Source organism: Sphaerodactylus townsendi, linkage group LG09, assembly GCF_021028975.2.
Source record: "Sphaerodactylus townsendi isolate TG3544 linkage group LG09, MPM_Stown_v2.3, whole genome shotgun sequence".
NCBI lineage: Eukaryota > Metazoa > Chordata > Lepidosauria > Squamata > Sphaerodactylidae > Sphaerodactylus > Sphaerodactylus townsendi.
Genome location: NC_059433.1, coordinates 78,181,588 through 78,203,962, shown reverse-complemented (window position 1 = coordinate 78,203,962; position 22,375 = coordinate 78,181,588). Strand labels below are relative to the sequence as shown.

The following is a 22,375-nucleotide window of genomic DNA, read 5'->3' as shown; positions in this document are numbered from 1 at the left end:
ATAAAATATTTTTTACTCTGTTGAAGCAATTTCACATTTGTTTAGCAAGCCACAAGGTGCTGTCATTTTATTGATTTTTAAATTTCCCCCCAAGTCTCTAACAGAGGTTTATGTAGCCAGGGATCTGCTAGGTTATATTTGCACGTCTTGGTTCTGCTTTAACTACAGTGTGACTCACAGAATTGACAGGCAGATGTTGACAACCAGGGAATTGTGTATGCAGTCAGTCTTAGTGAGGAAGGCGGACTCTAAAGGAAGCCAATAAGGAAATAAATGTTAGCCTGGGGAATCAATCAATCAATCAATCAATCTTTATTACAGTCACAGACCAGCATAAGGGAAATAAAAACAAGAGTAAAAAGATTAAAATATTAAATGTTTTAAAATCTATCTTGGAGAATCTGCCTTCCAAGTCACTTTCTTTCAGCAAAAACTACCTTGCAGTGCAGGGTTGTTGTTAAGAAAAAATCGACTAAAGTGACTGCAGCGAGTTTTGGGAGAAATAAATAAAATAAGATTTACTTAATGATATGCAGGGGAAAGCTTCATTTGCTAAAATTCCTATATTCTGCTGTTAAAGGCACAATAAGAAGGAAAAAGAGAAAGCAATCTATTGAGTCTAAGCGGGATAACAAGTTCGATTCCCAACCCCATGTCAGCCACGCCGCCAATGCTTTTCTACCAATCCCTCCCCGCTAAAGCTCATTGGCCCCGCCCCTTTCCCGCCTATCCCAACTGGTTCGCCCTCATCGCCCCTCCCTACTACTATGCCGCTGCCACTCTTTCTCTCGAACTTCTCCACGCTTTTGTTCTCCCGTAACGTCACTTCCGTTTTCCGGTCACCTCTTCCGTGTTCTGCTGTGCGGTTTCCCGGGCAACTACAGGCTGGCGAGTGACCGCGACTTTCAGACGCGCGTAAGTTGCGCTTCCGCGGAGCGGATTTTTTTTGCTTCAACTACTTCCTCTCGCTGTTTCTAATTGCTGTTAAGCGGGACTTTTTTTGCATTAAAAAAATTAATTATCAGTACGTTCCGAGGCTGAATAGTCGCTTTTATTTCTCTGAATAAAATAAGTGATAAAATGCATTAGTTTTCCTACGCAAATTAAAATTACAGCAGCTTCCCAGAGTAAAAATAAATTGCTTTTGTTCTCAGGCTTGCCGTATAGAAAAGTTAGGTACTATAAAATAGACAGAAGTGCCCCTGAGCATGCGAAGAGCAAAAGTCCGTACCAGTGGGGACTTCCAGATGGATTTGCAGCCTCTCTGGAGCTTAGAGCAATGGTGGCGAACCTATGGCACGGGTGCCAGAGGTGGCACTCAGAGCCCTCTCTGTGGGCACTCGCGCACAGAGTTCATCATGTGGGAGGGGCAGAAAATCACCCCCCCACACACACACACATCTAGGCTGGCCTGGGCATGATCCTTAACCTGGGAGTAAGCTCAGTTGCTGGCAATGGGGCTTGTTTCTGAGTAAACCCTCCTATGATCGTGATTCACCCATTTGAAGCGTTGCACGGTTGCTTCACTAAGCTTACTCCTGAGTAACGCGTGCCTCTGAGCCAACTGTTTTTTCTAAACTAAAACCTCTGTATTCAGGTTAAATTGCCGTGTTGGCACTTTGTGATAAAAAAGTGGGTTTTGGGTTGCAAATTGGGCACTCGGTCTCAAAAAGGTTCACCATCACTGGCTTAGAGGATGGTCTCAGAGCCACTCCGGCCACTTGACCAGGTGTGAGGGATGGTGCTGCTTATTTTAAGTTGCAAAAGTTACCCACCTGTGCATGGGTGCCAAAGTGAATACGTTTTATATTCCAGATGGGTTGCTACTTAAATGTTTTTAGTCAGTCCCCAGTTATCCATAATGGTAAGTTTTCCTCCCTGTCTTTCCAGTTTATTGAGGCTATCACCTAATGTGGAAGAGAGGACTGTGATCTTGAATGTGGGATAAAAGAGAACAGGAGAGATCTGCAAAGTATAATAACTTTCTTCGTACCTCTTCAGCCCCTCTCTCAGTGCCCTGTTTCCTAGACCTGGTGAAATTATTTCAACATTTTCTCTTTGCACATTACTTCAGAAATGTGGAGACAAAAACAAAAGACTTTTTGTTCTGTTTTTCTGTTTATGCTTGATAGGCAAAGCCTTGGCTTAAACGACATTGAAAACACTTTCATCTGTAGCTAGATTTTTGCTTTAATTCATCTCTCAAAATGTAGATTTTGGCCCTGCTCTTTGTTCCCTCATAATGGTGCAGGATCCAGTTTTAGGATGAACCAAGAGGCTTAGGTGATTCTCGGAGGCCCATTAAATGCTTATATAAACCTCTCTGCAATTAGAAATAAACTCTATAATTGTTTATACTGCAAATGGTCTTTTAAATGGTGTAGCCATTTTTCAAACCAGTTTCAGTTTTTTAAAAAAAGCTTGTAAAAGAATCCTCCGTAGTCCTGCTAATCTTAGTGTCAGTGGTAGGATTTCATAGTCGTCACTTATAAGCGTGCTGCAGGCAAAGAGCAGGGACATCCAAGATGGTTCTGAATGCTCAGTGGGACATGGGAGGAGAAAAGAATGAACATTGTGAAAATAAGCTTCTAAGAAAGTTGCACGTTATACATGTGCAGATATAAGTTCTTTATTGTAGCTACTTTAAACAGGTGAGCCCTTGCAATATGATGACAAATGTATAGTAAAGTCAGTAGAACAGAAAGTTCAGGTTTTCAACTGAGAATTCTTGTGTTTGGGGGAATCTGATCTGTTGTAGGCTTGGTGTGTACATTTAGAACATAACTGTATAGTTATCTGTTTTCTAATTTGTGTGAATGTTGATTAGAACAATGTTACTAAACATACCCTTCTATTTTCTAGCCATGATGTATGCTGTTTATGAGTCTCATTTTCCTCTCTTTGTACAGCTTGGTTCTGCAAAATACATCAGATTTCAACAATGTCCACCCCTCCTCTAGCAGGAGCTGGAATGCCTCCTGGACCATTTTCTGGACCCCAGTCTCAAGCTGCTCGTGAAGTGAATACTGCATCTCTCTGTCGTATTGGCCAAGAGACTGTGCAGGATATTGTGTTTCGCACCATGGAAATCTTCCAGTTATTGAGAAACATGCAGGTGAGCGTAAGCAGTAACTTATGACTTTGCCCGTTAGTGTATGCATTTCCTGTGGAGTTTCTTGGATCAGCGAGTCACTAAAACTGATACAGTAAGAAAGCGGGACAAACTTCTAGCTGATATAGAAAGAATTTCCCATTTGGAAGGGGAGGAGAAGCCTTTAAGTGTTTTGAAATGCTTCATTTAAAAAAAAAAGTTGAAATTCTTTGTGTGTTTTTTAAAGTACAAACATTACTGAAATCATTACCAACAAGTATTATAAACTAAGTAGACCAGTTGCTGTATATAAAAATTAAAACTGAGACTAACTGGCTTCCAAAGTTTACAGTGATTTTCTACTCTCAAGGACAGTTTTTGTGTTCTGTTACAAATGTCCTCAGTTGCTCCATTTTGATTTCATGAATTAAGTAATAGCCACGAGCCCTCAAATGATTGTAATATAATCACCCTCATCAATCCTTAGTTGATGGTTTTTAAGGCCTTCCAATTTCTTTTCTGTAGTAATTTTGGTTTCTGCCAATAGATTGCCTTACAACACCTTATTTTTTAAAAAATATATTTATATGCATTTTTTTAATTCCACTCTGGCTACACGGCAATTTTTATAATGCTCAAGTAAAAAATCCCTGTTTCTAATGGATTTGCAGTGAATATTTAAACAGTCGAAATTCAAGTTGTTTTTCTTTCATAAATAGAGGAGTTGTCTTCACAGTTACTTTTAAAATGTATGGCTATCCAAGCTTTGTGCAAAGTATATTGTCAAATGTATTGTCGAAGGCTTTCACGATCGGAATCACTGGGGTGCTGTGTGGTTTCCGGGCTGTGTGGCCGTGTTCTAGCAGCATTCTCTCCTGATGTTTCGCCTACATCTGTGGCTGGCATCTTCAGAGGATCTGATAGTAGGAAAGGAAAGCAAGTGGAGTATATATACCTGTGAGTAACAATAAAGTTAGCAAGGTCAATAGGTGAGGGCAACTTAATAGAAATAGCCTGGCCTTTGTTCCCTTGATTGTTTATTATCTATAGCAGTGATGGCAAACCTTTTTGAGACCGAGTGCCCAAATGGCAACCCAAACCCCACTTATTTATCGCAAAGTGCCAACCCAGCAATTTAACCTGAATGCTCAGGTTTTAGTTTAGAAAAAACTGGTTGGTTCCCTCTTCCTTCCACCGCCACCACCCGCTTGAGCAGGGGCCAGCCTGCTCTAGCCTCCTGCAAGTCCCCGTGCACTGCTCTGTGCCTCTCTAGCATCTCTGCCTCCTCTGTGCCCCACCCCCTCAGGCAGCAGCCACCAGGAGCACAGGCACCAGGCCCGCCAGCCGAGTCCTCCCTGCTCACTGTGACATGCGCATGTCGTGCTCAGTGGCCCAGGCCAGCCTAGATGTGTGTGTGTGGGGGGGGTGATTTTCCACCCCCCAACTGACGAACTCTGTGTATGTGTGCCCACAGAAAGGGCTCCGAGTGCCATCTCTGGCACCCGTGCCATAGGTTCTCCATCACTGGTCTATAGTCATCCTGTGTTTGTGTGGAGCTGATTAGTCACTGTCTTGACTCTAGTGTTTTTCAACACTGGCAGCCAAGTTCTGTTCATTTTCATGGTTTCTTCCTTTCTGTTGAAATTGTCCATGTGCTTGTGGATTGCCATTGAATTGAGCATGAGAACATAATTGGTAAGGAATGAAGCAACTGCAGAATAGGTGTAAGGGGTGCATTTTGTTCAGTTCCTGATAGTAATCAAGCTGTAGTGTTGTATACCAACTGCAGCTTTTGAGTTATCTTCAAGGACAGTCTCATGTTGACTATATCATAGTAGTCTAGCCTCAAGATTACTGTAGCTGTATTTATTATACTGTTACAGACGCTCCACCACGTTCAGTGCGAGTTCACTGTCTACTTTTGAATGCTCAAAGTTACCCTCCCTAAATCAAAACTATATTTCTTGGGTTTGAGGTTTTTTTTAAAATCTTGATTTAATTTTTAAACCTGACCCTAGGGTTACTTTGAAATTGGTTCTAGGGGGTTAATATGAATTATTTCCCAGTAGTTCTGTATAGATCTGCAGGCATACATCCCAGTTCCTAGTCATGTTTACTCATGTTTACTAGCACTAATAAGTTCAGTATGATCTGTCCCTTCATAAAGGAACATCATTTGACTGCATCATTTGTCCAGTTCATATTTTTTCCACTATGAACTGGAGAAGTTGCCCAAAGGTGCTGTATGTGGAAAAACACATACTATAATTAGAATAGATCTTGACCTTTGACAATAAACTGTATTCTTTTTGCCTTGTTGTTGTAGATGTATTGTTTGGCCTGCATTGGCATGTATTGTGACTAGTCTGTATTTAAAAAGAGAGATTGTAATTAGCCACTCACTAGGGTAAACCTACTCACTGAGCCAGATATGTTGGGGGATGAGTTTTTTGAAATGTATGCTTGTTTATTTGACTCCTTCTGAACATTTCTTACAAATCTTGGTATCTGGTCTTTGCCATACAGATTCCTAGAAATGAGTAAGCTCTCATCATTGCTGTCCCGAACATAAATGTTGCTGTTAGCACAAAGATCACATAGGTTTTTTGAAAAATGAGAATATGTGAGAGAATTAATTGTTAAGTTTACTTTCATCCTGTTTCTTTGACACTTATTTGAAGAATATTTATGTGGAGAGTTCAGTAGAATTTGCTTACATGCAGTGTGTGTATGTGTGTGTGCACGCCATCGAGTTGCGACTGACTTAAAGTGACCCCATAGGGTTTTCAAGGCAAGAGACATTCAAAGGTGGTTTGCCACTGCCTGCCTGCATGTGGGGTGAGAGAGTCCTGAGAGAACTATGACTGACCCCAGGTACCCAGCAGGCTTCATGTGAGGAGCGGGAACTTGGTTCTCCAGATTAAAATCTGCCACTCTTAACCACTATTTCATGCTGGCTCTCTATTTACATGTAATAGCTTAATCCTAGACATGGGAATAAATCCTACTGAATCCAGTGGGGTTTATGTAGACAAAGGTTCTAATCATGAGATCCAGAGCATCACGCAGTGTCATTTTAGCTGTAGTTCCAGAGGAAGAAGAAGAAGAGGAGTTTGGATTTATATCCCCCCTTTCTCTCCTGTAGGAGATTCAAAAGGGGCTTGCAATCTCCTTGCCCTTCCCCCCTCACAACAAACACCCTGTGAGGTGGGTGGGGTTGAGAGAGCTCCGAGAAGCTGTGACTAGCCCAAGGTCACCCAGCTGGTGTGTGTGGGAGTGCACAGGCTAATCTGAATTCCCCAGAGCTGGGGAATGTGGTCCTCTTGCCACCAAGTTTGTCAATTCTAAGGTGTTTTGTTCACCCAAACATTCGGTTTCTTTCCCTCCATTTGGGATATTTCGTTGGCTCTCCTGAGAATTTCAACTGTGGTTTCCGCTGGACCTACTGATTTTATGTTTGTTGCAGTGTTTTTCCCCCTTCAGTTCAAAAATCAGAGCTGGGAGATATTTTAGGACCAGCCAGAATAATGCAAAACAAGTGCGAACTTTTGAGTCCCACTAGAGCTCTTTGTCAGGCTTGACGTTAAGCAGAGGAAAAGCCTTCGAGGCTCCAGCCTCGGGGATGTTTATCTGTGTCCTGCATCTAGTGTCAGGCAGATTTGAATAGATTATGTGATGTTGGGTGGAACTGGGGTAAAGCTGAACCTTCTGGGCATTAAGAAAACTGGTAGCCTATAGTGGAAAATGTAAAAAAATCAGTAGTTGAGCAAATTCTCTCTAGCATCAAACAGATCTACAACTGTTTTTGTTGGACTATTATCTGGGAGACTGGATTCAAATCCCCACTTGTGTCACAGAAGAAGAAGAAGAGTTTGGATTAATACCCCACCTTTATCTCCTGTAAGGAGATTCAAGGTGGCTTACGAGCACCTTTCCCTTCCTCTCCCCACAACAGTCACCTTGTGAGGTGGGTGGGGCTGAGAGAGTTCCAAAGAACTGTGACTAGCCCAAGTTCTCCCAGCAGGAATGTAGGAGGGGGGAAACCACATCTGGTTCACCAGATAAGCCTCTGCCACTCAGGTGGAGAAGTGGGGAATCAAACCCAGTTGTCCAGATTTGAATCCTTCTCTTAGCCACTACACCACGCTGGCTCTCATAACAACAGCAGGGGCCAGTCACACATTCTCTACCTAACCTATTTCACAGGGTTGTTGTGAGCATAAAATGGAGAACAGAATGATGTAAGCTGGCTTGGGTTCCTTTTAAAGAAAAGAGCAGAGTGTAAATGAATTGAATAAATATTACTGTGGTTGCTGTTACTGTAATTATTAAAGGCTGATGTAGCGGTTAGAGTTGATGAGCTAGGATCTGGGAGACCCAGATTCAAATCCCAATTCTTCTGTGGAAGCTTGCTGGGTGAAAAGGGCTATGCTAGGGATTGGTAGGAAAGGGACTGAAAATAAAACAGTCAATATTATAAAGTCCCTGGTGCATCCTTCTTTGGAACGCTGTTTGCATTCTGGTCACAATATCTCAAAAAGTGCATCATAAAGCTGGAAAAAGTACAGAAGAGGGCAAACTGGATGATTGGGGGCAGGAGCACCTTTTTTATGAGGAAAGGCTGAAGTCGGGGACTTTTCAGTTTGGAAAAGATATAGCTAAGCATGGGCATGATAGAGGTTTATAAAATTACATACGGGTTGGACAGAATTGTCAAAGAGAACTTTTTCTCCTTCTTCCAAAATATTATTGATTGATTGATTGATTGATTGATTGATTGATTGATTGATTGATTGATTGATTGATTGATTGATTGATTTAATATACCGCCCAATCCACAAAGGGGATTAGATCTTGAGGGTATCCAGCGCAGCTGGTGGGCAGTATTTTGGATAACAGGAATTACTTCTTTACACAGAGACAGTATACAATGTGATATTCTCTACCAAAGGATGTAGTGATGGCCATAGGCATGAACAGCTTTAAAAGGGGATCAGTCTATCAGTGGGTAGTAGCCGCAGTGACTAAAGGAAACCTCCACTTTTAAAGGCAGTCAACCTCTGAATTTCAGTGCCAGAAGGCAACACCAGGGGAAGGCCTCAGCCTCTGTGCCCTGTTGTCAGACCTCCAGAGGAATTGGGTGGCCGCTGTGTGAGACAGGATGCTAGGCTAGATGGACCACTGGTCTGATCCAACAGGGCTCTCCTTATGTTCTTATGGGTGCCTTGGGCCAGCCGCACCTTCTCAGTCTAAGCTGATTCAAGCCCTTCGGGTGCCCATTGGGGAGAAAGGTAAGACGTAAATCGAGTAATCCACTTTTACTGTTTATTTTGCTTTTAGTTGTTGGCTGTTCTGGAAATATACATTTATGCAACAAGGTATAAATATGTTAAATATCTGAATGATTCTGTAAGACAGTGAATTGATTTGGCTGTGCACAGATGTAGTCGGCATTTGTATAGCTCAGGGGTAGGGAACCTGCGGCTCTCCAGATGTTCAGGAACTACAATTCCCATCAGCCCCTGTCAGCATATACCCCTGGTATAGCTGTTGTAAAGAGACTGATCCCACATACCCAATGCAGTATGTGCCACAAAGTTGCCTCCCCTCTTGGCCTTGTGGGTTTCTATTTCCAGTGTGAGAAACACCTACAAAGACTACCAAAATTTCTGGCAGGTGATGATGAGCTTCTGTGTACCACAGCGCACTACTTCAGATACTGTGACTCATTATTTCAGATAATATGACTCACAAAAACTCATACCCTGCCAGAAATTTTGGTAGTCTTTCTGGTGCTACTGGATTCTTACTCTTTTCTCGCTTGAGACAGGCTAACGCAGCTACCCATTATAATCTACCTCCAGAAAGTAGGAGTGGCTCTGGTTTTATCAAACGCCCACTAAAAACCCACCTTTCTTAACTGCTATTAACTTACTGGTGTGGGAGGGGAAGGGGCAGGTGACTAAAAGTATTTTATTTAGATATGCCTTTCCGAAAACAACTTGAAGCAACTATTTTTAATCTTAAGCCATTACTTTTTATTGTGTTTTTATCTCTTATGCGTATTTTTATTTCAGAGAAGCGTGACATAAAAATAAATGCTAAAATATGATTTCTACAACTTGCATTTGTTGGCGAATGTGTGTCTACCACATGTCTCCAGGGATGCTTAAAGCTGAAAGAAAGATCATGGGTATTTAAATTTCAATAGCAATTTATTTTGGAGAATGAATGAAGCATGACCTTGGATTATATTGTCTCACCCTTCCTTTAGCTGCCTAACGGTGTCACCTATCACACGGGCACATATCAAGACAGGCTGGGAAAGCTGCAGGAGCACCTCCGCCAACTCTCGATACTTTTTAGGAAACTGAGATTAGTGTTCAATATTGCGACCGAAAGTATAGCTTGAAAACTGCTTGTGAGGCTGGGATCCTGTTCCCATAGAGGTGGCAGAGAATGTGAGAGAGTCTCTCCCCTGCAAATATAACTGTTTGGAATTTTGCTTTATATTTCCGTTATGTGACGACATAGAGTGGATGTTGTATTTAGTTCTGCAGTCCTTTTTTAAAAAATCAGATCTTTTTTGCTCAGTTTTATGTCATACAGTGTCAAGCTGTGCTCTGGGACTCAAACCAAACTCTGGAACTTGAAGGTTTAGAAGTCTTTATCAGCAGACACAAAGGCTGGAGGGGAAAAGCTGGTGCTGCTGGAACATTCAGACAACCCCAATATATCAATCCTGTGTACTCCTCTCCCCTCCCTATTCCTTAGTTCTATCCCACACTACAGAAGGTGTGAAAGATAGGAATGCAGGATGGACTCAAGGTCAGAAGACTGAGATAAAGCCACCTGGCCCTGGGTGCCCCTACTTGGTTACCTGGGGAAAACAGAAGTATTTTGCCATCAGCTAACTCATTCCCCATCCACCCTGGTGCTTCTCTGGTAGATGCCTGGCTCCCACAGTTTGGAACTGCAGTTTGAAGGAGAAGATTGATATGGTGGTACTTGTTTAATCCTCTTCCTTCCTTAGAGGGAAAAGGATACAACGGCTTTTGGTCCCACTGGGGGAGTTTTGTGGCTCCGTGGCAAGTTTTCCCCAGTGGGTCAAAGCAACCAAGGGAGGGAGAGTGGTTTCCAACAAGAGAACATTGAAAGGGCAAAAGGTTAAAAAGATCAGTGTTCCTCTTTAAATCACAGCTTCTTCCAGCCAACTGCCCTGTATAAAAATAAGAATTCAGTCCAATAGAGTGTGAAATTACTCATAATTTGTAGATCTACACATAGTGAGAACCGGTTTCTTTTGTTCTTTACTCTAACCAAAGTGCTTTTGAATTTCATATATCTTAACCTTTTACCTACATAATAATGCACATAAAGCTTTAAAGCATAACTAAGTATTTGCAAAAGAGCAGCTGTCCAATTTCCTAAAACATCTGGAAACAGTTAGCCATGCAGTTCAAACTCTTAGGAGTTTCTCTACTTTTGTATTGCGGCAATCTCTCTCACTCTCCTGCTCCGTCTCCCCCTCTCTCTTTTTAAAGGGCACGTGAAACTTTCTTTTCGCTCCTAGTTCTATAAGAAGCTGCCAGTCTGCTTTCTATAAAAAAAGGCTTTGTTCTCATTCGCAGCAACTCATTCCTTACGTTGAAGATGACGGCTCCAAGCACGACGACCGAGGAGCAGCCAGCCAGCTTCTCTTTGCCAGCGAAGAGAGAAGGGAAATCATGGAAGTGAACAAGGTAGCAATTTACATGCGTGCATTTTGTATGTAGCTGATGCAACTGTGCAGGCATGCACTCGGAGAGCCTAAAACATGCCTTTGATTCACATGCAGCATTTAAAAAAAATTATGCATCACCTTTGTCCAATGAGTGAGTCTTAAGGTGGTTTATTGAGCCTGTTCTTCTGCCTACATTGTTCTGTTGCTCATCCTTATTTCTTTGCTCCAGCTTGTTACTTTTACGCCTCGCTTTTTCTTCCTCTCGAGAAATTTTAATGATTCTTATTTTCTGGCCATGTAGTCTGGTTATTATGGAAAGGTTCTGAGATGAGTGTTCTCTGGCTGTGGCTAAGGTGGCTCCAACACCCCCAGTTATGTCTGTTGCCTAACCTATTGCTTCTTGGCCGGTGGTTCCTCTGTACATAATACTTCCATTCAGTATCTGGTGCTTGGGGCAAAGTTACCGTGGCAAGGGCACGTGTGTACGCTTCTTGAAAATGATGGCTAACGATATGACTGCAGTTGAGCATGTGTAGTCTTAAGACCTAATGGTTATGGATAATTTGTTAGTTGCTTGTATGGGTCACTGGAAGACCAAGGGCATATCTGGCAATTAAGGTCCAGACCCTGTGTGAGCACCAAGTCAGGACTGTGGAGATAAACAGAGGTTGGAAGGCCGTGTTCACTGGCCCCAGGATCCATAATGTCCATTGCAGCCTGAAGTGCAGCCAACAGTATCTGGTTTTTGACCCTGCAGGACCTTGCTGTTTGACCCTGCAAAGGCCAGGCCTGGCTAATCTAGAAGCTTCCTACATCCAACTGTTTGCAACAGCTGATGGTGCATGCTTCTATTCCTTTCTGTGTTTCAAGAAAGCTTTTATTATTATTTCCTTATTTATTTGTTTGTTTGTTTAAAGTTAAAGCATTTACTAGCCAGCATTCTACACTGCAGAACTCCGGGCTGCTCACGTGTAAACAAAATAATAACCATAAAAATACAAAAAAACACCATTTAAAACAGGGGTAGGGAACCTGCGGCTCTCCAGATGTTCAGGAACTACAATTCCCATCAGCCTCTGTCAGCATGGCCAATTGGCCATGCTGGTAGAAACTGATAGGAGTATAGTTCCTAATTTATCTGGCCCTCTAATTCAGAAGAGGAAGAGGTTTGATTTATACCCCCCCCTGCCCCCACCACGTTCTCTCTTGTAAGGAGACTCAAAGGGGCTTGCAAACTCCTTTTCTTTCCTCTCCCCACAAGAGACACCTTGTGATGTTGGTGGGGTTGAGAGAGTTCCGAAGAACTGTGGCTAGCCCAAAGTCACCCAGCAGGCTTCATGTGTAGGAGCAGGGAAACAAATCCAGTTCACCGGGTTAGAGTCTGCACTGTGGAGGAGTGGGGAATCAGACCCGGTTCTCCAGATTAGAGTTCACCTGCTCTTAACCACTATACCCCACTGACCCCCAATTTAAGACAACCATGAGACAAGAAAACTTAATCAAATGCTGTCCTAGATGAAACCTTTTTCAATTGCTACCTGAAGCTTGAAAGTGAGGGTGTACATGTACCTCCCTGGGGAGGTTGTTCCATGATTATTGGGCTGCCATTTTCAACCTCCTGTGAGCACAAACTTCTCCAGTTGGTGCCACGGTGTTCGGCACACTGTAAAGGCTGATGCTTCTGTGCCGTAAAATTCTTAATCCACTTGCTTGGCTGAGCATGTGCAGTTCACCTAGTTAGGTTCCAGCCATGGGCAAAGAGGTTCCCTGTTCATGTCCCAGACACCCTGGTGGGGCTTGGAGGGCCGTTTAGGAGCAGACCCCATTTTGATCTGAACATGACAGGCCATGTTTAAAATGTAGTGGATCATGTTGCTGGAAACTTGACAACAACAGAAGCTTCGTGCTTAACAAAATGGACATCTTCCTTGAACGTCGGACACATCTCCTGAAAAGCAGTTGAGTCTGCAGTGAGGATCTGCGTGTGTGTGCGCCGTCTTTGTCAGAATTTCAGGAGGAAATGTGTCCTTTATGCTAAAGATGGAATCAGATTTTCTGCTTCAGTGTGAGTTTACAATTGCAAATTACCATCCAAGTGAATATATCTGACAGATTAGCATTTATTATGAGGATCCAGATTGCTTGACAGGGTGACGTATTGAGCTGTCTATTTGTGCAGTTTATCCTTCGCCTTAAGTTGACTGATGCTGAAGAAAGACTGTGCAAGATTTCTATACAATAAGAACATTTGCTGAACGTGGTAAGGAAAGTGAACAAAAGGCGGGGGGGGGGGGCGCACAGTCCCATGGGTGCTCTTCAAGCCCCATTCGTTGTGGGTGGAGCGTGTGGGATAGAAATGTCTAAAATACATTCTGTGTTCTTCTTAGGAAATCTGATTTCAGTAGGCCTCATCTATTTGCCTGGGGGAAGCTAAGTTACAGTATTGTCCTAAGTGGCTGCAGGGACCCCACCCCCTTCTACCTGTAGGGCTGCGCAGGGAAGAAGGTAAAGGAAGAGCGTGCAAACGAGCCCAGGGCTACACCAGGATCAATTATCCCGGCTGCACCCCGCATCCCCTGGCTCTTTCAGAAAGGGCATAATCTGGAGAACTAGTTTTGATTCCCCATTCCTACATGTAAAGCCAGCTGGGTGACCTTGGGCAATTCGCAGTTGTTTCAGAACTGTCACAGCACCACCGATCGTTCACGGGGCCTGGTGTGGGGAGAAGAAGGGCTTGTGATTGTGAGCTGCTTTGAGACTCCTTAAAGTAGAGAAAAACCGGGTCTAAAAACCAACTATCCACCTTCCTCTTCTTCTCAGCTGGTGGCAGCAAAAGCAGAAGAGGAAGAGGAGACTTGTAGGAGCTTGAAAATGGACAGATTTACAGTGGTAGCGTGGCCTGCGTTTTCATGGACTAGATCCTGCTCATCTGATGCACGGAAGTATTGTTGTGGCAATTATGCAGGATTTAGAAGGGAGGAAATGTATAAATAGTGGGGCGAAAGGGCATGAAGTGGTGGGGGTACTTTCCGAACAAACAGATACCTCAGTTTTCAATGGAACTGTTAGAAACAGCATTTTGGGAGGATAGCCACGTCGATCTGCAGTAGATTTCTGTCCAGGAACACGTGAGAGACCCAGAAGAGTTTCGGGGTGTGAGCTTTCATGAATCGAAGTTTCTGAAATCTGATTAAGGGCCCTTTGACTCTCAAAAACGTATATCCGGAAAATGTTGTTGGCCCCTAAATTGCTAGCGGATTCAAATTAGTAACACACACATATATAACCTGCCAACATAGAACAACCTGGGCTTTTAACGAAGTAGGTTATATTTCACAAAACCTTATGCCGCAATAAAACTGCTGTGCAGTTTCGGGTTTTTTTGAAGGTGCCGCCGCGAAGCTCACTTTTGTGTTTATATCTGCTTGAGTAATTAACGTCGGCTTGGGAAAAAAATGGAGCTCTGCTTTAAAAAAAGTTTTTGACATTTTCTGCTTCTGTCAATGCCAATTAAGCGAGGAAAAGGATGCTATGAAAGTCTTCCATCCAGGCACCGTGCCTAGGCACACAAGAAAGAAAAGGAAAAAAGAAAAGGAAAAAACGGAGGGGGCGGGGATGACTACAGCATGCACATTTTAAAGAAAAGGAACTGTCATCCCCCCCTTTCCTCCAACCTGATGGTATATCATATATAGAGAAAGATTTAATATAACATGAATTTATGCACAGTTATATACAGTCTTTAACTGTTAATATGCTTCACTGTCTGTTTCTCGTGGGGTTTATTGATAGCTTTATGGCATGTTTTTGCCCTTGTTGTTGTAGCTGAATGCTAATTTGTTTATCATCCTCCTTGGTGTGATCTTGTAAAAAGAATTTCATAAATGTTTATGATGGAGCCTAACTTCTTCCTTCAGCAAACAGCGAGCGAGCGCGGCAGTCTGGCTGCGCTGAGATTTGTGCCTTGAAGCATCACCGCAAAACAGCCATTCCTCGTCCTTTTAAAAACTATATTATAATCTCCAGATTTTTTTTTTAAAAAAATAATGTTTAGAGGACAGGCTTGTATTTTTTAGAGTCTGGCGATGAATAAATATTTATTAATGTGTACAGAAGAAACCTTCCGACAGTTCTCACTTGGTTGGAATCGAGCCTGACTGCAGTTATGCATGAGGGGCATAGATGAAAAGTCTTACAATTAACTCTAAAGATAATAAATACAAACCTCCTTCTTTTGACTGGTTGTTGTGGGCTTTCCGGGCTGTGTGGCTGTGGTCTGGTGGATCTCGATCCTAACGTTTTGTCTGCATCTGTGGCTGACATCTTCAGATGTGTATCACAGAGAGAAGTGTGCTACACACTGAGAATTAACAAAACTTGGCCACCCGTACTTAAAAACACCAGAATCAAAGGCCAAGGGCATGCTAAGTTCATGGATAGTGGACTCCATCCAGACACAGGATCTGCATTCACTAATACTGTTGCTACTGCAGGGAATGTGAATGTAAATGGACTGAAAACCCCACCCACAATGCAATGCAGTCAACCAAATATTGGCACAGCAAGTTCCACCCAAACACTTACTGATTGGTTCCCCACCCTGGGACATGGACAATATAAACATTCCCTTCTGGACACAGTGTGTAACAGACTTCTCTCTGTGATACCCCTTTGAAGATACCAGCCACAAATGCAGGCGAAACATTAGGAACAAGATCTACTAGACCACGGCCACACAGCCCGGAAAGTCCACAAAACCAATTGCAGCCGACGGTGAAAGCCTTCGACAATACTTCTTCTTTTGACTTGGACATAAAATGCCTCTGTGAAATGAGTTCCGCTTGTTTTCAGATATATTTGGCTGGGACTTACTGGGCTCTGGCTCAGAAGCGACTATTGGAATCTTGAGGCCTGAATCAATTGTCTGTTGTGGGTTTTCCAGGTTGTGTGGCATTTGTGGCTCGTGTCTTCAGAGTTATGTCATGGCAAGACATGCTTCTCTCCGCAGCACAGAAACACATCTCACCATGACACACACCTGAAGATGCCAGCCATAGTGCAGCCAAAATGTTAGGAGCAAAAACTGCCAGGTCATGGCAACACACCCCAGAAAACCCAGAATAGTTGGAAAGTTACTTGCACATTACTCAGCCTGGCCCAGTGGTCACAGCCTTAGGTCAGCCTGGCCCATCAGATGTTGTCATACATCTGCTGTGAAAAACAGGAAGGGGGAATCTGGGATCCATGGGGGCAGCAGTAAGCGGAGAAATTAAGCGAGATCGAGTTAAATTGGTGGCTGGATCCCATCCTTTGCATATGCTTTGATGTGTAGCAAATGTATGTGTCATGTCTTGTCTGTATTGAACATGCTAATAACATGTATGTGTCACGTCTTTATCAAGCATTTTAACAGCATACATGCGATTCTTACACAAGAAGTGCCGTAAGCATGAAATGAATGAGCTTGTGTGAGGCAGCCCTTAATTAGTGGAACCACCTCTGAACTCTTTAATTCCAAGCTTTGGTTCCGAACTGTGCAGTTGCATTAAGTTAACTGGTAGTCGTAATTCCACTTAAAAGTCAGTCAGCATGATGCTGTATCATCATCTTTTAAAAATTCTTAATTCAGTGCTTGTGCTACGTTTAAAGCCAAATGACCTGGGCAGCAGGTGGCATAGTAGATGGAAATAATTTTTTCCCAGAATACCAGACCCCCTCCTCCCTCTCTCTCTCTCTCTCCCCCTCCCTCCCACCCTCCCTCCTCGCACACACACATCTTATATGTAAACCTCCTTTCCATTGGCCCAAAACTGTTTCTGTCACATCTGGAAGTGCTATAAATCTTTATTGACTCATTCACTATCCGCAGCACTGTTCTGGTGCTGATGAGGGACAGAAATATCGCTATGTGGGGTTTTTTTTCTTTTCTTTTCCCAAGGATCAGGGCTGTTTTACAGCGCTAGCAGTTAGAGGCAAATCTCCCACTCTCTGCCATGCTTGCATTTATAATCTGAAAATAAATCTGGAAGGCCTACTGAGATGTTGCTGTCATCATCTGAATAATTAAAATGTGTCAGTTTCTTCTGCCAAAAGAAGCTTTCTATTTTTTAAATTAGAAAAAAGGGGGCCACCGCCGCCATTCTCGGGAAGCTTCTCCCGCTTAATTAGGCACGTGGAAGCAAATTCTCCAAATGCCAACTTCGTTCTTATTTTTTATTTATTTGATTACAATATTTATATCTCAGCTTTCTGAACATGTACTCAATATGGCTTTGGTATATCTTATGCTGCTTGCCTTCCACTAGCTAATATGTAAGCCCCCAGGGGGTTTATGGAGATGGAGAGGAACATAGACATTGCATTAGGATGTCACAGACAAGCTGCAGTTTGTTCATGACAAGAACGTGTCTGGTTTATTCCTGGCTATGCGTGTGCCCTTCCTTCCTCTTCTTCCTCCCCTTGAGCTCAAAGCCAAGGTTGAATTTAAAAAAAATCTCCCATCTAATGCAATAAATTGCAGTTAGTTCTAACTGGGAAGTCTGCAAGGTTGGCTTCCCGTACCAGGAGACGCTTGGGAGAGGAGGGTATGTGAGCCCACAAATAAATGAGGCCCACTCCCATCAGGAGAAACCAGAATCCGCTTGTAACACCTGAGTATCCCCATCTGTGTCACATTTTGTCCTGATACTCTTTAAATCCCTGTTGTTAGACACAATCTCTTCTGCTGCAAAGACAGTTGCTACCGAAGTTGTTCTGAAGATTTTCTTCACGTATAGCAGGGGCATTCCAGCCTAAGGAGCCTTCCTCCAACGTAAGCGGCTCAACAGTATGGCGTAGTGGTTATAGTGTTGGATTAAGATCAGGGAGGCCCTGGTTCAAAGCTCTGCCTGTGCCGTGGAAGCTTGTTGGGCGACGTTGGGTCAGTCGCGCTCTCTCAGCCTGACTACCTCAGAGGGTTTTTGCAAGGATAAAATGGAGGAAAGGACAATGAAGTCAGCCACCCTGGTGAGAAAGGTGGGATACAAATCAATTAAACAAATTAAGTTGGAAGCAGTGGTGCCATATTAGCCTGTGGGCTGTAACAGCCTGGCTTTCAGGGCATTTTCTCTCTTGCCAGCCTTTTGCTGCTCCTTTCTTTTTTGGGAGCTGAGGGGATGTCAATGGGGGATGATCTGAGAACCTTCTGATATCACCTTGTTTCCATCCGTATACCACAGGATTATCCCAGATGCGTGTCCTTCAAGACTCTCTTAGAGAGTTTGGGGTTGTGTGACTTTGATATCACAGTACTGACTCATAAAGAGAGGATATTCTGCATGCTGTCTAAAGCAGTGGTTCTTTGGGAGTCGAACGACCCTTTCACAGGGTCGCCTAAGACTCTCTGTATCAGTGTTCTCCTTTTGTAAAATGGATAAATGTTAGGGTTGGGGGGCACCACAAGATGAGGAACTGTATATGAGGGTCACGGCATTAGGAAGGTTGAGAACCACTGGTCTAAAGGAAGTGACCAGGGGAGAGCCAACACTGAGGTAGGCTATGGGACTGTTAAACAGGCAACACAGTCCAGATTGGGGGGGGGGGTGTCGTGCTGTGGAAGCAGTGGAGGGTCTCGCCAACTCATTTGCCCCCTCCACTTGTGTAAGGAGCACCCACGCCATTGCACAGTGCAAAAACACTCTTGTCCCACCGCCCCACTGTTCCAGGCCAGGCAAACTTGGGAGGCCGGGCTGCTGCACAGCTACGGCGGCATCTGAGCAGATGTCAGCACAAGGAGAGGGGGACATTCCTGGGAGCGGATCCAACATTAGTCAGCTTCCACCAGTGATTCAGTCCAGGAACACAAGTCCTGGTCCTTCAAACTTGCACTGCACAAAAGTTTGGTGTAAGCTTGTTTGTCCTATGGAACCATTCGGGTGGACTGATTTGAACTTTTTCTCCTCTCTACCCTGCTCGAAGCTCCATGGAGGCGACGTAGCACCGCCTTTGTGGCACCGTTCCCGACAACCTCCACGCCACATCCCCAATCTGGATTGTACTGTCAGTATTGGCTGTTCCACTTGGTGGTAGTTTTCAATGGTATCAGGCAGAAAAAAATCCACTCTTGTTATTGGTTTATCAGGGGTCTGCAACCTGCGGCTCTCCAGAGGTTCATGGACTACAAATCCAATTGGCCATGTTGGCAGGGGCTGATGGGAATTGTAGTCCATGAACCTCTGGAGAGCCGCAGGTTGCAGATCCCTGGTTTTACTGAAGATACAAGGATTGAACCTGGGAACCTAGTGCCTTCTGTATGGAAATAGTGTGCTCCACCACTGATCCAACAGGGCATCCCCATTACCATCGCAGCAAAATCAATCAGAAGTTCTGAGTGGCACCTTAGATTAACAGGGGTTTTTTTTAATTATAAAATTTATATCCCACCTTTCTGTCCTTTCAAGGGCTACCAGTGCAGCTGTCAATTTGAGACATACATGATAAGATTATATTATGAAGCCATTAAAAATAAACCCCCCTCCCAAAACATACCTCATTCAGCAACTTTAAAAAGCTGTCAAAACAGAGTTAAACGACCTGAGAAACAGTTAAAAGACATATAAAACATGAAACTTTTACTAGGAAGGGGGAATCATAAAGGGAATTCAAAACAAAAAAAATCTTAACCCACTAATAGAAGAAGGGGACAGACAGATCTCCCCAGGGAGAGAATTCAAAAGCTGTCTGCCATGTCGTCCCACTGAGCTTTGAGACTGGGGTCTTTTACATTTGGGGTATTATATATGCATACATGGTGTGGCAAAGCAACAATGACCCAGTTATTCTGCGAGCACCGAAGATTTTACATTTATGTGTTTTTTAAGTGGCATTTTGTTTTTACTATACAATAGGATATGTTTTAAATACATTCCGTGTAGAACTGCCGGCGTCTCAGCTGCAGTTGTGGAGTACTTTGCCGAATTGTTTTCTCCACATATTGAATTATGTCAAGTGTTTTGTGAGGGGAGGGGGTAGAACAAAACAAAATAAAGAGCACTAGAATCCAGGAGATTTAAAAGTCACAGCATGCTGTCAAAATTCTTTTCAGAGCCCCAAGAAAATCCCATCGGGCCAGTTAAGAGGAAAAGTTACGCTGTGTGTAGCACTAAAAATCTGAAGAGTGGCTCCCCAGGAAGTACATTCATCGTGTCAAATGTGCCTGAATTGGCCTGGCTCCTATCTTCCACCGCAAATCCAAATTGAGCTCGCTAACCTAGGAGGGAAAGGCGCCGGGCAAGCCAGCCCAAATTGAACATTATTAATTTGGGCCTGCATATAAAACGGCCGGGGCGGTGGGGGGGGGGGGGGGGAGAGAAATGAGGATTAAATTTTTTATGCCAAAAGACTTAAGTGACATCACGCTGTGCGAGAGAAAATTGCAAACGCTTCAGTCCTTACTGTGCACTCAATCATGGCGGTAGCGGAGGCCGAGCAGTGATTCCTCGCCTTGGCACTGCCAAAAACCCCTCTGATATCATTTCACGGTCATGTAAAAACACAGCTCTGTGGGAACATCGTTGATACAACTCACTTCTGCAATCTTGGTGGCAGCAGGGTTGTTTTGTTACTGTGTACTAGCAACCGTATAACAAGGGAGCCTCGTCATAATTCCCACTTAGCCGATTGTGGTTAATTTTTTTGTGTGTGGTTGCTTTCACGTGCTACTGTGCTGTTTAAGCTCCTGTAATAAACTCTGGAGTTCGCGCATGATAAATGACGGTATTAATGAGTAAACACAAGTATTAGTTGTTCGCGTTATCAGTGAAGGCACTGGCGACTTCAGCCTGAATATATGAGCTTTCTGCTTTTATCCCAAGATTTATTTGTGGACCTCCCGAAAGTTAATAGAATTCAACATGGTGAGGCATTTTCACTCAAGGGGATGGGCTTCAGCCATAAATCAAGCTTGGGATGTATTGGCAAAGCTATTTGGGGAGCTGGCAGGGCTCTTTTCCCCATGACTCCACCTTCCGCTAGTAATCTTTCCTATGCTTGAATATCGTTCTCGCCTAAAGCGTGTTTGATTCACATCAGTGTGTCTATTCCTCTGGAATCAAGGTATGTTTACTAATACAAATAAGAGATTAACAGCAGTATTGCAGTGGCTGCATAATGGAAATTATGCCATCTGCCGCTGGGAGACCACATTTCTGTGAAAGATGTTTCAGAACAGATAGTATTTATTTACATCCTACCTTTCTCCACAGCCATTTACATGGTTCTTTCCCCTTCCACTTCTCTTAGCAACCTTGTGAGGTAATTCAGGGTGAAAGGATGTGACGTGTCCCGAGTCCTAAACCAGCACTCTGACCACTCTGCCACGCAGTCGTCTGTTCCTACAGTGTGTCCTAAACCATTGTGACATTGAATTGTGGTCATCCTCCCCCAGTGATGTACTTCTTTGGCATTGTATAACAGACTTTTGCACTGTCCTGCAAACTGTTTCTCTTATTAAAATCCAGAACACAAAACTTGAACAAATGTGCCAATGTTGACAAACCTTTTTCTTTCCGCAGAAACTGAAACAGAAGAATCAACAGCTGAAGCAAATTATGGATCAATTACGGAATCTCATTTGGGATATCAACGCCATGTTAGCAATGAGAAACTAAAATATCTTTTTTTTTCTCATTATGACAGTTGATGTTTATTTTATGGGATTTTTTCCCCTCTCTGCTAACTTTATTTCATGTGCTGTAAATGTTTTTTTAAACAAATATATTTAAACTTTGTATGCATAAAAATCAGTAGGGTTGGGTGCAGTGTTTGTAACAATGTTTGGATGCAGTATTTGTATACATTGATTTAAAAGACATTGATGACTTAAGGCTAATAAATTAATTCAATATGGAAATTGTTTTGTGTTTCAAACCAGGGCTGCTTTAAATAAACCCATAAATCTCAGTATGGCAAGAGACCATTGGTTAGCTCTAGATTCCTTAAGGATGCTCTCCCATGAGAAGGGAGGGCACTATCACAGATTATTACTTCCTGTTGTGTAGCAAGCTATTCCTGGGGTCTTCTGTCCCCCCCACCACCCTGCCCCCCACCACCTATTTTCACTGAGGGCAGAGGCAAAACCGATTCGTTCTGTGAGAAGAGGCCCTGTTCATGATCCTTCAGTTCCAACCAAATGTCCTTTGTTCTCAGCTTGAGTTAAGCTAAACATTTTCACTCTTCTCCTTCAAGGTGGATTAAGCTGAAACATCTGCTTGTCTGAAATATCTGCTGGATGTCGAATTGAATGGTTCAAGACTTAGATGCGAGAGGAAACCCCTCAAATGCAATGTAGAAGAGAAATTCTGTTTTCAAAAAAATGGCTTGTCCTTTGAGTTTCAAATCTCTTGTTCTAAGGCTGTTGTTTCTGTTGATCCTCTGCAAGTAACAAATACATCCAGGTAGTACGTTAATCCATTGAAACAAAGAACCTCATAATCTCATTCTCCTTAACAGCTAACAGATTAACTGTGATATCAACTTCCTTGCATCTGACAAAACAGGCTTTCGTCCACGAATGCTTGATGATG

At 43.2% G+C, this 22,375-nt stretch overlaps 1 protein-coding gene across 1 annotated transcript; it reads left to right on the top strand.

The window, feature by feature from the left end:
* The first annotated feature begins 814 nt into the window (after positions 1–814).
* MED30 (mediator complex subunit 30) lies at positions 815–21,702 on the top strand. Its single transcript, XM_048508384.1, is given in 6 exon segments — positions 815–915; positions 2,910–3,115; positions 9,366–9,500; positions 9,502–9,540; positions 10,723–10,833; positions 21,365–21,702. Coding segments are annotated over 5 exon segments (555 nt in total). The 5' UTR covers positions 815–915; positions 2,910–2,941; the 3' UTR covers positions 21,461–21,702.
* Positions 21,703–22,375: the final 673 nt, after the last annotated feature.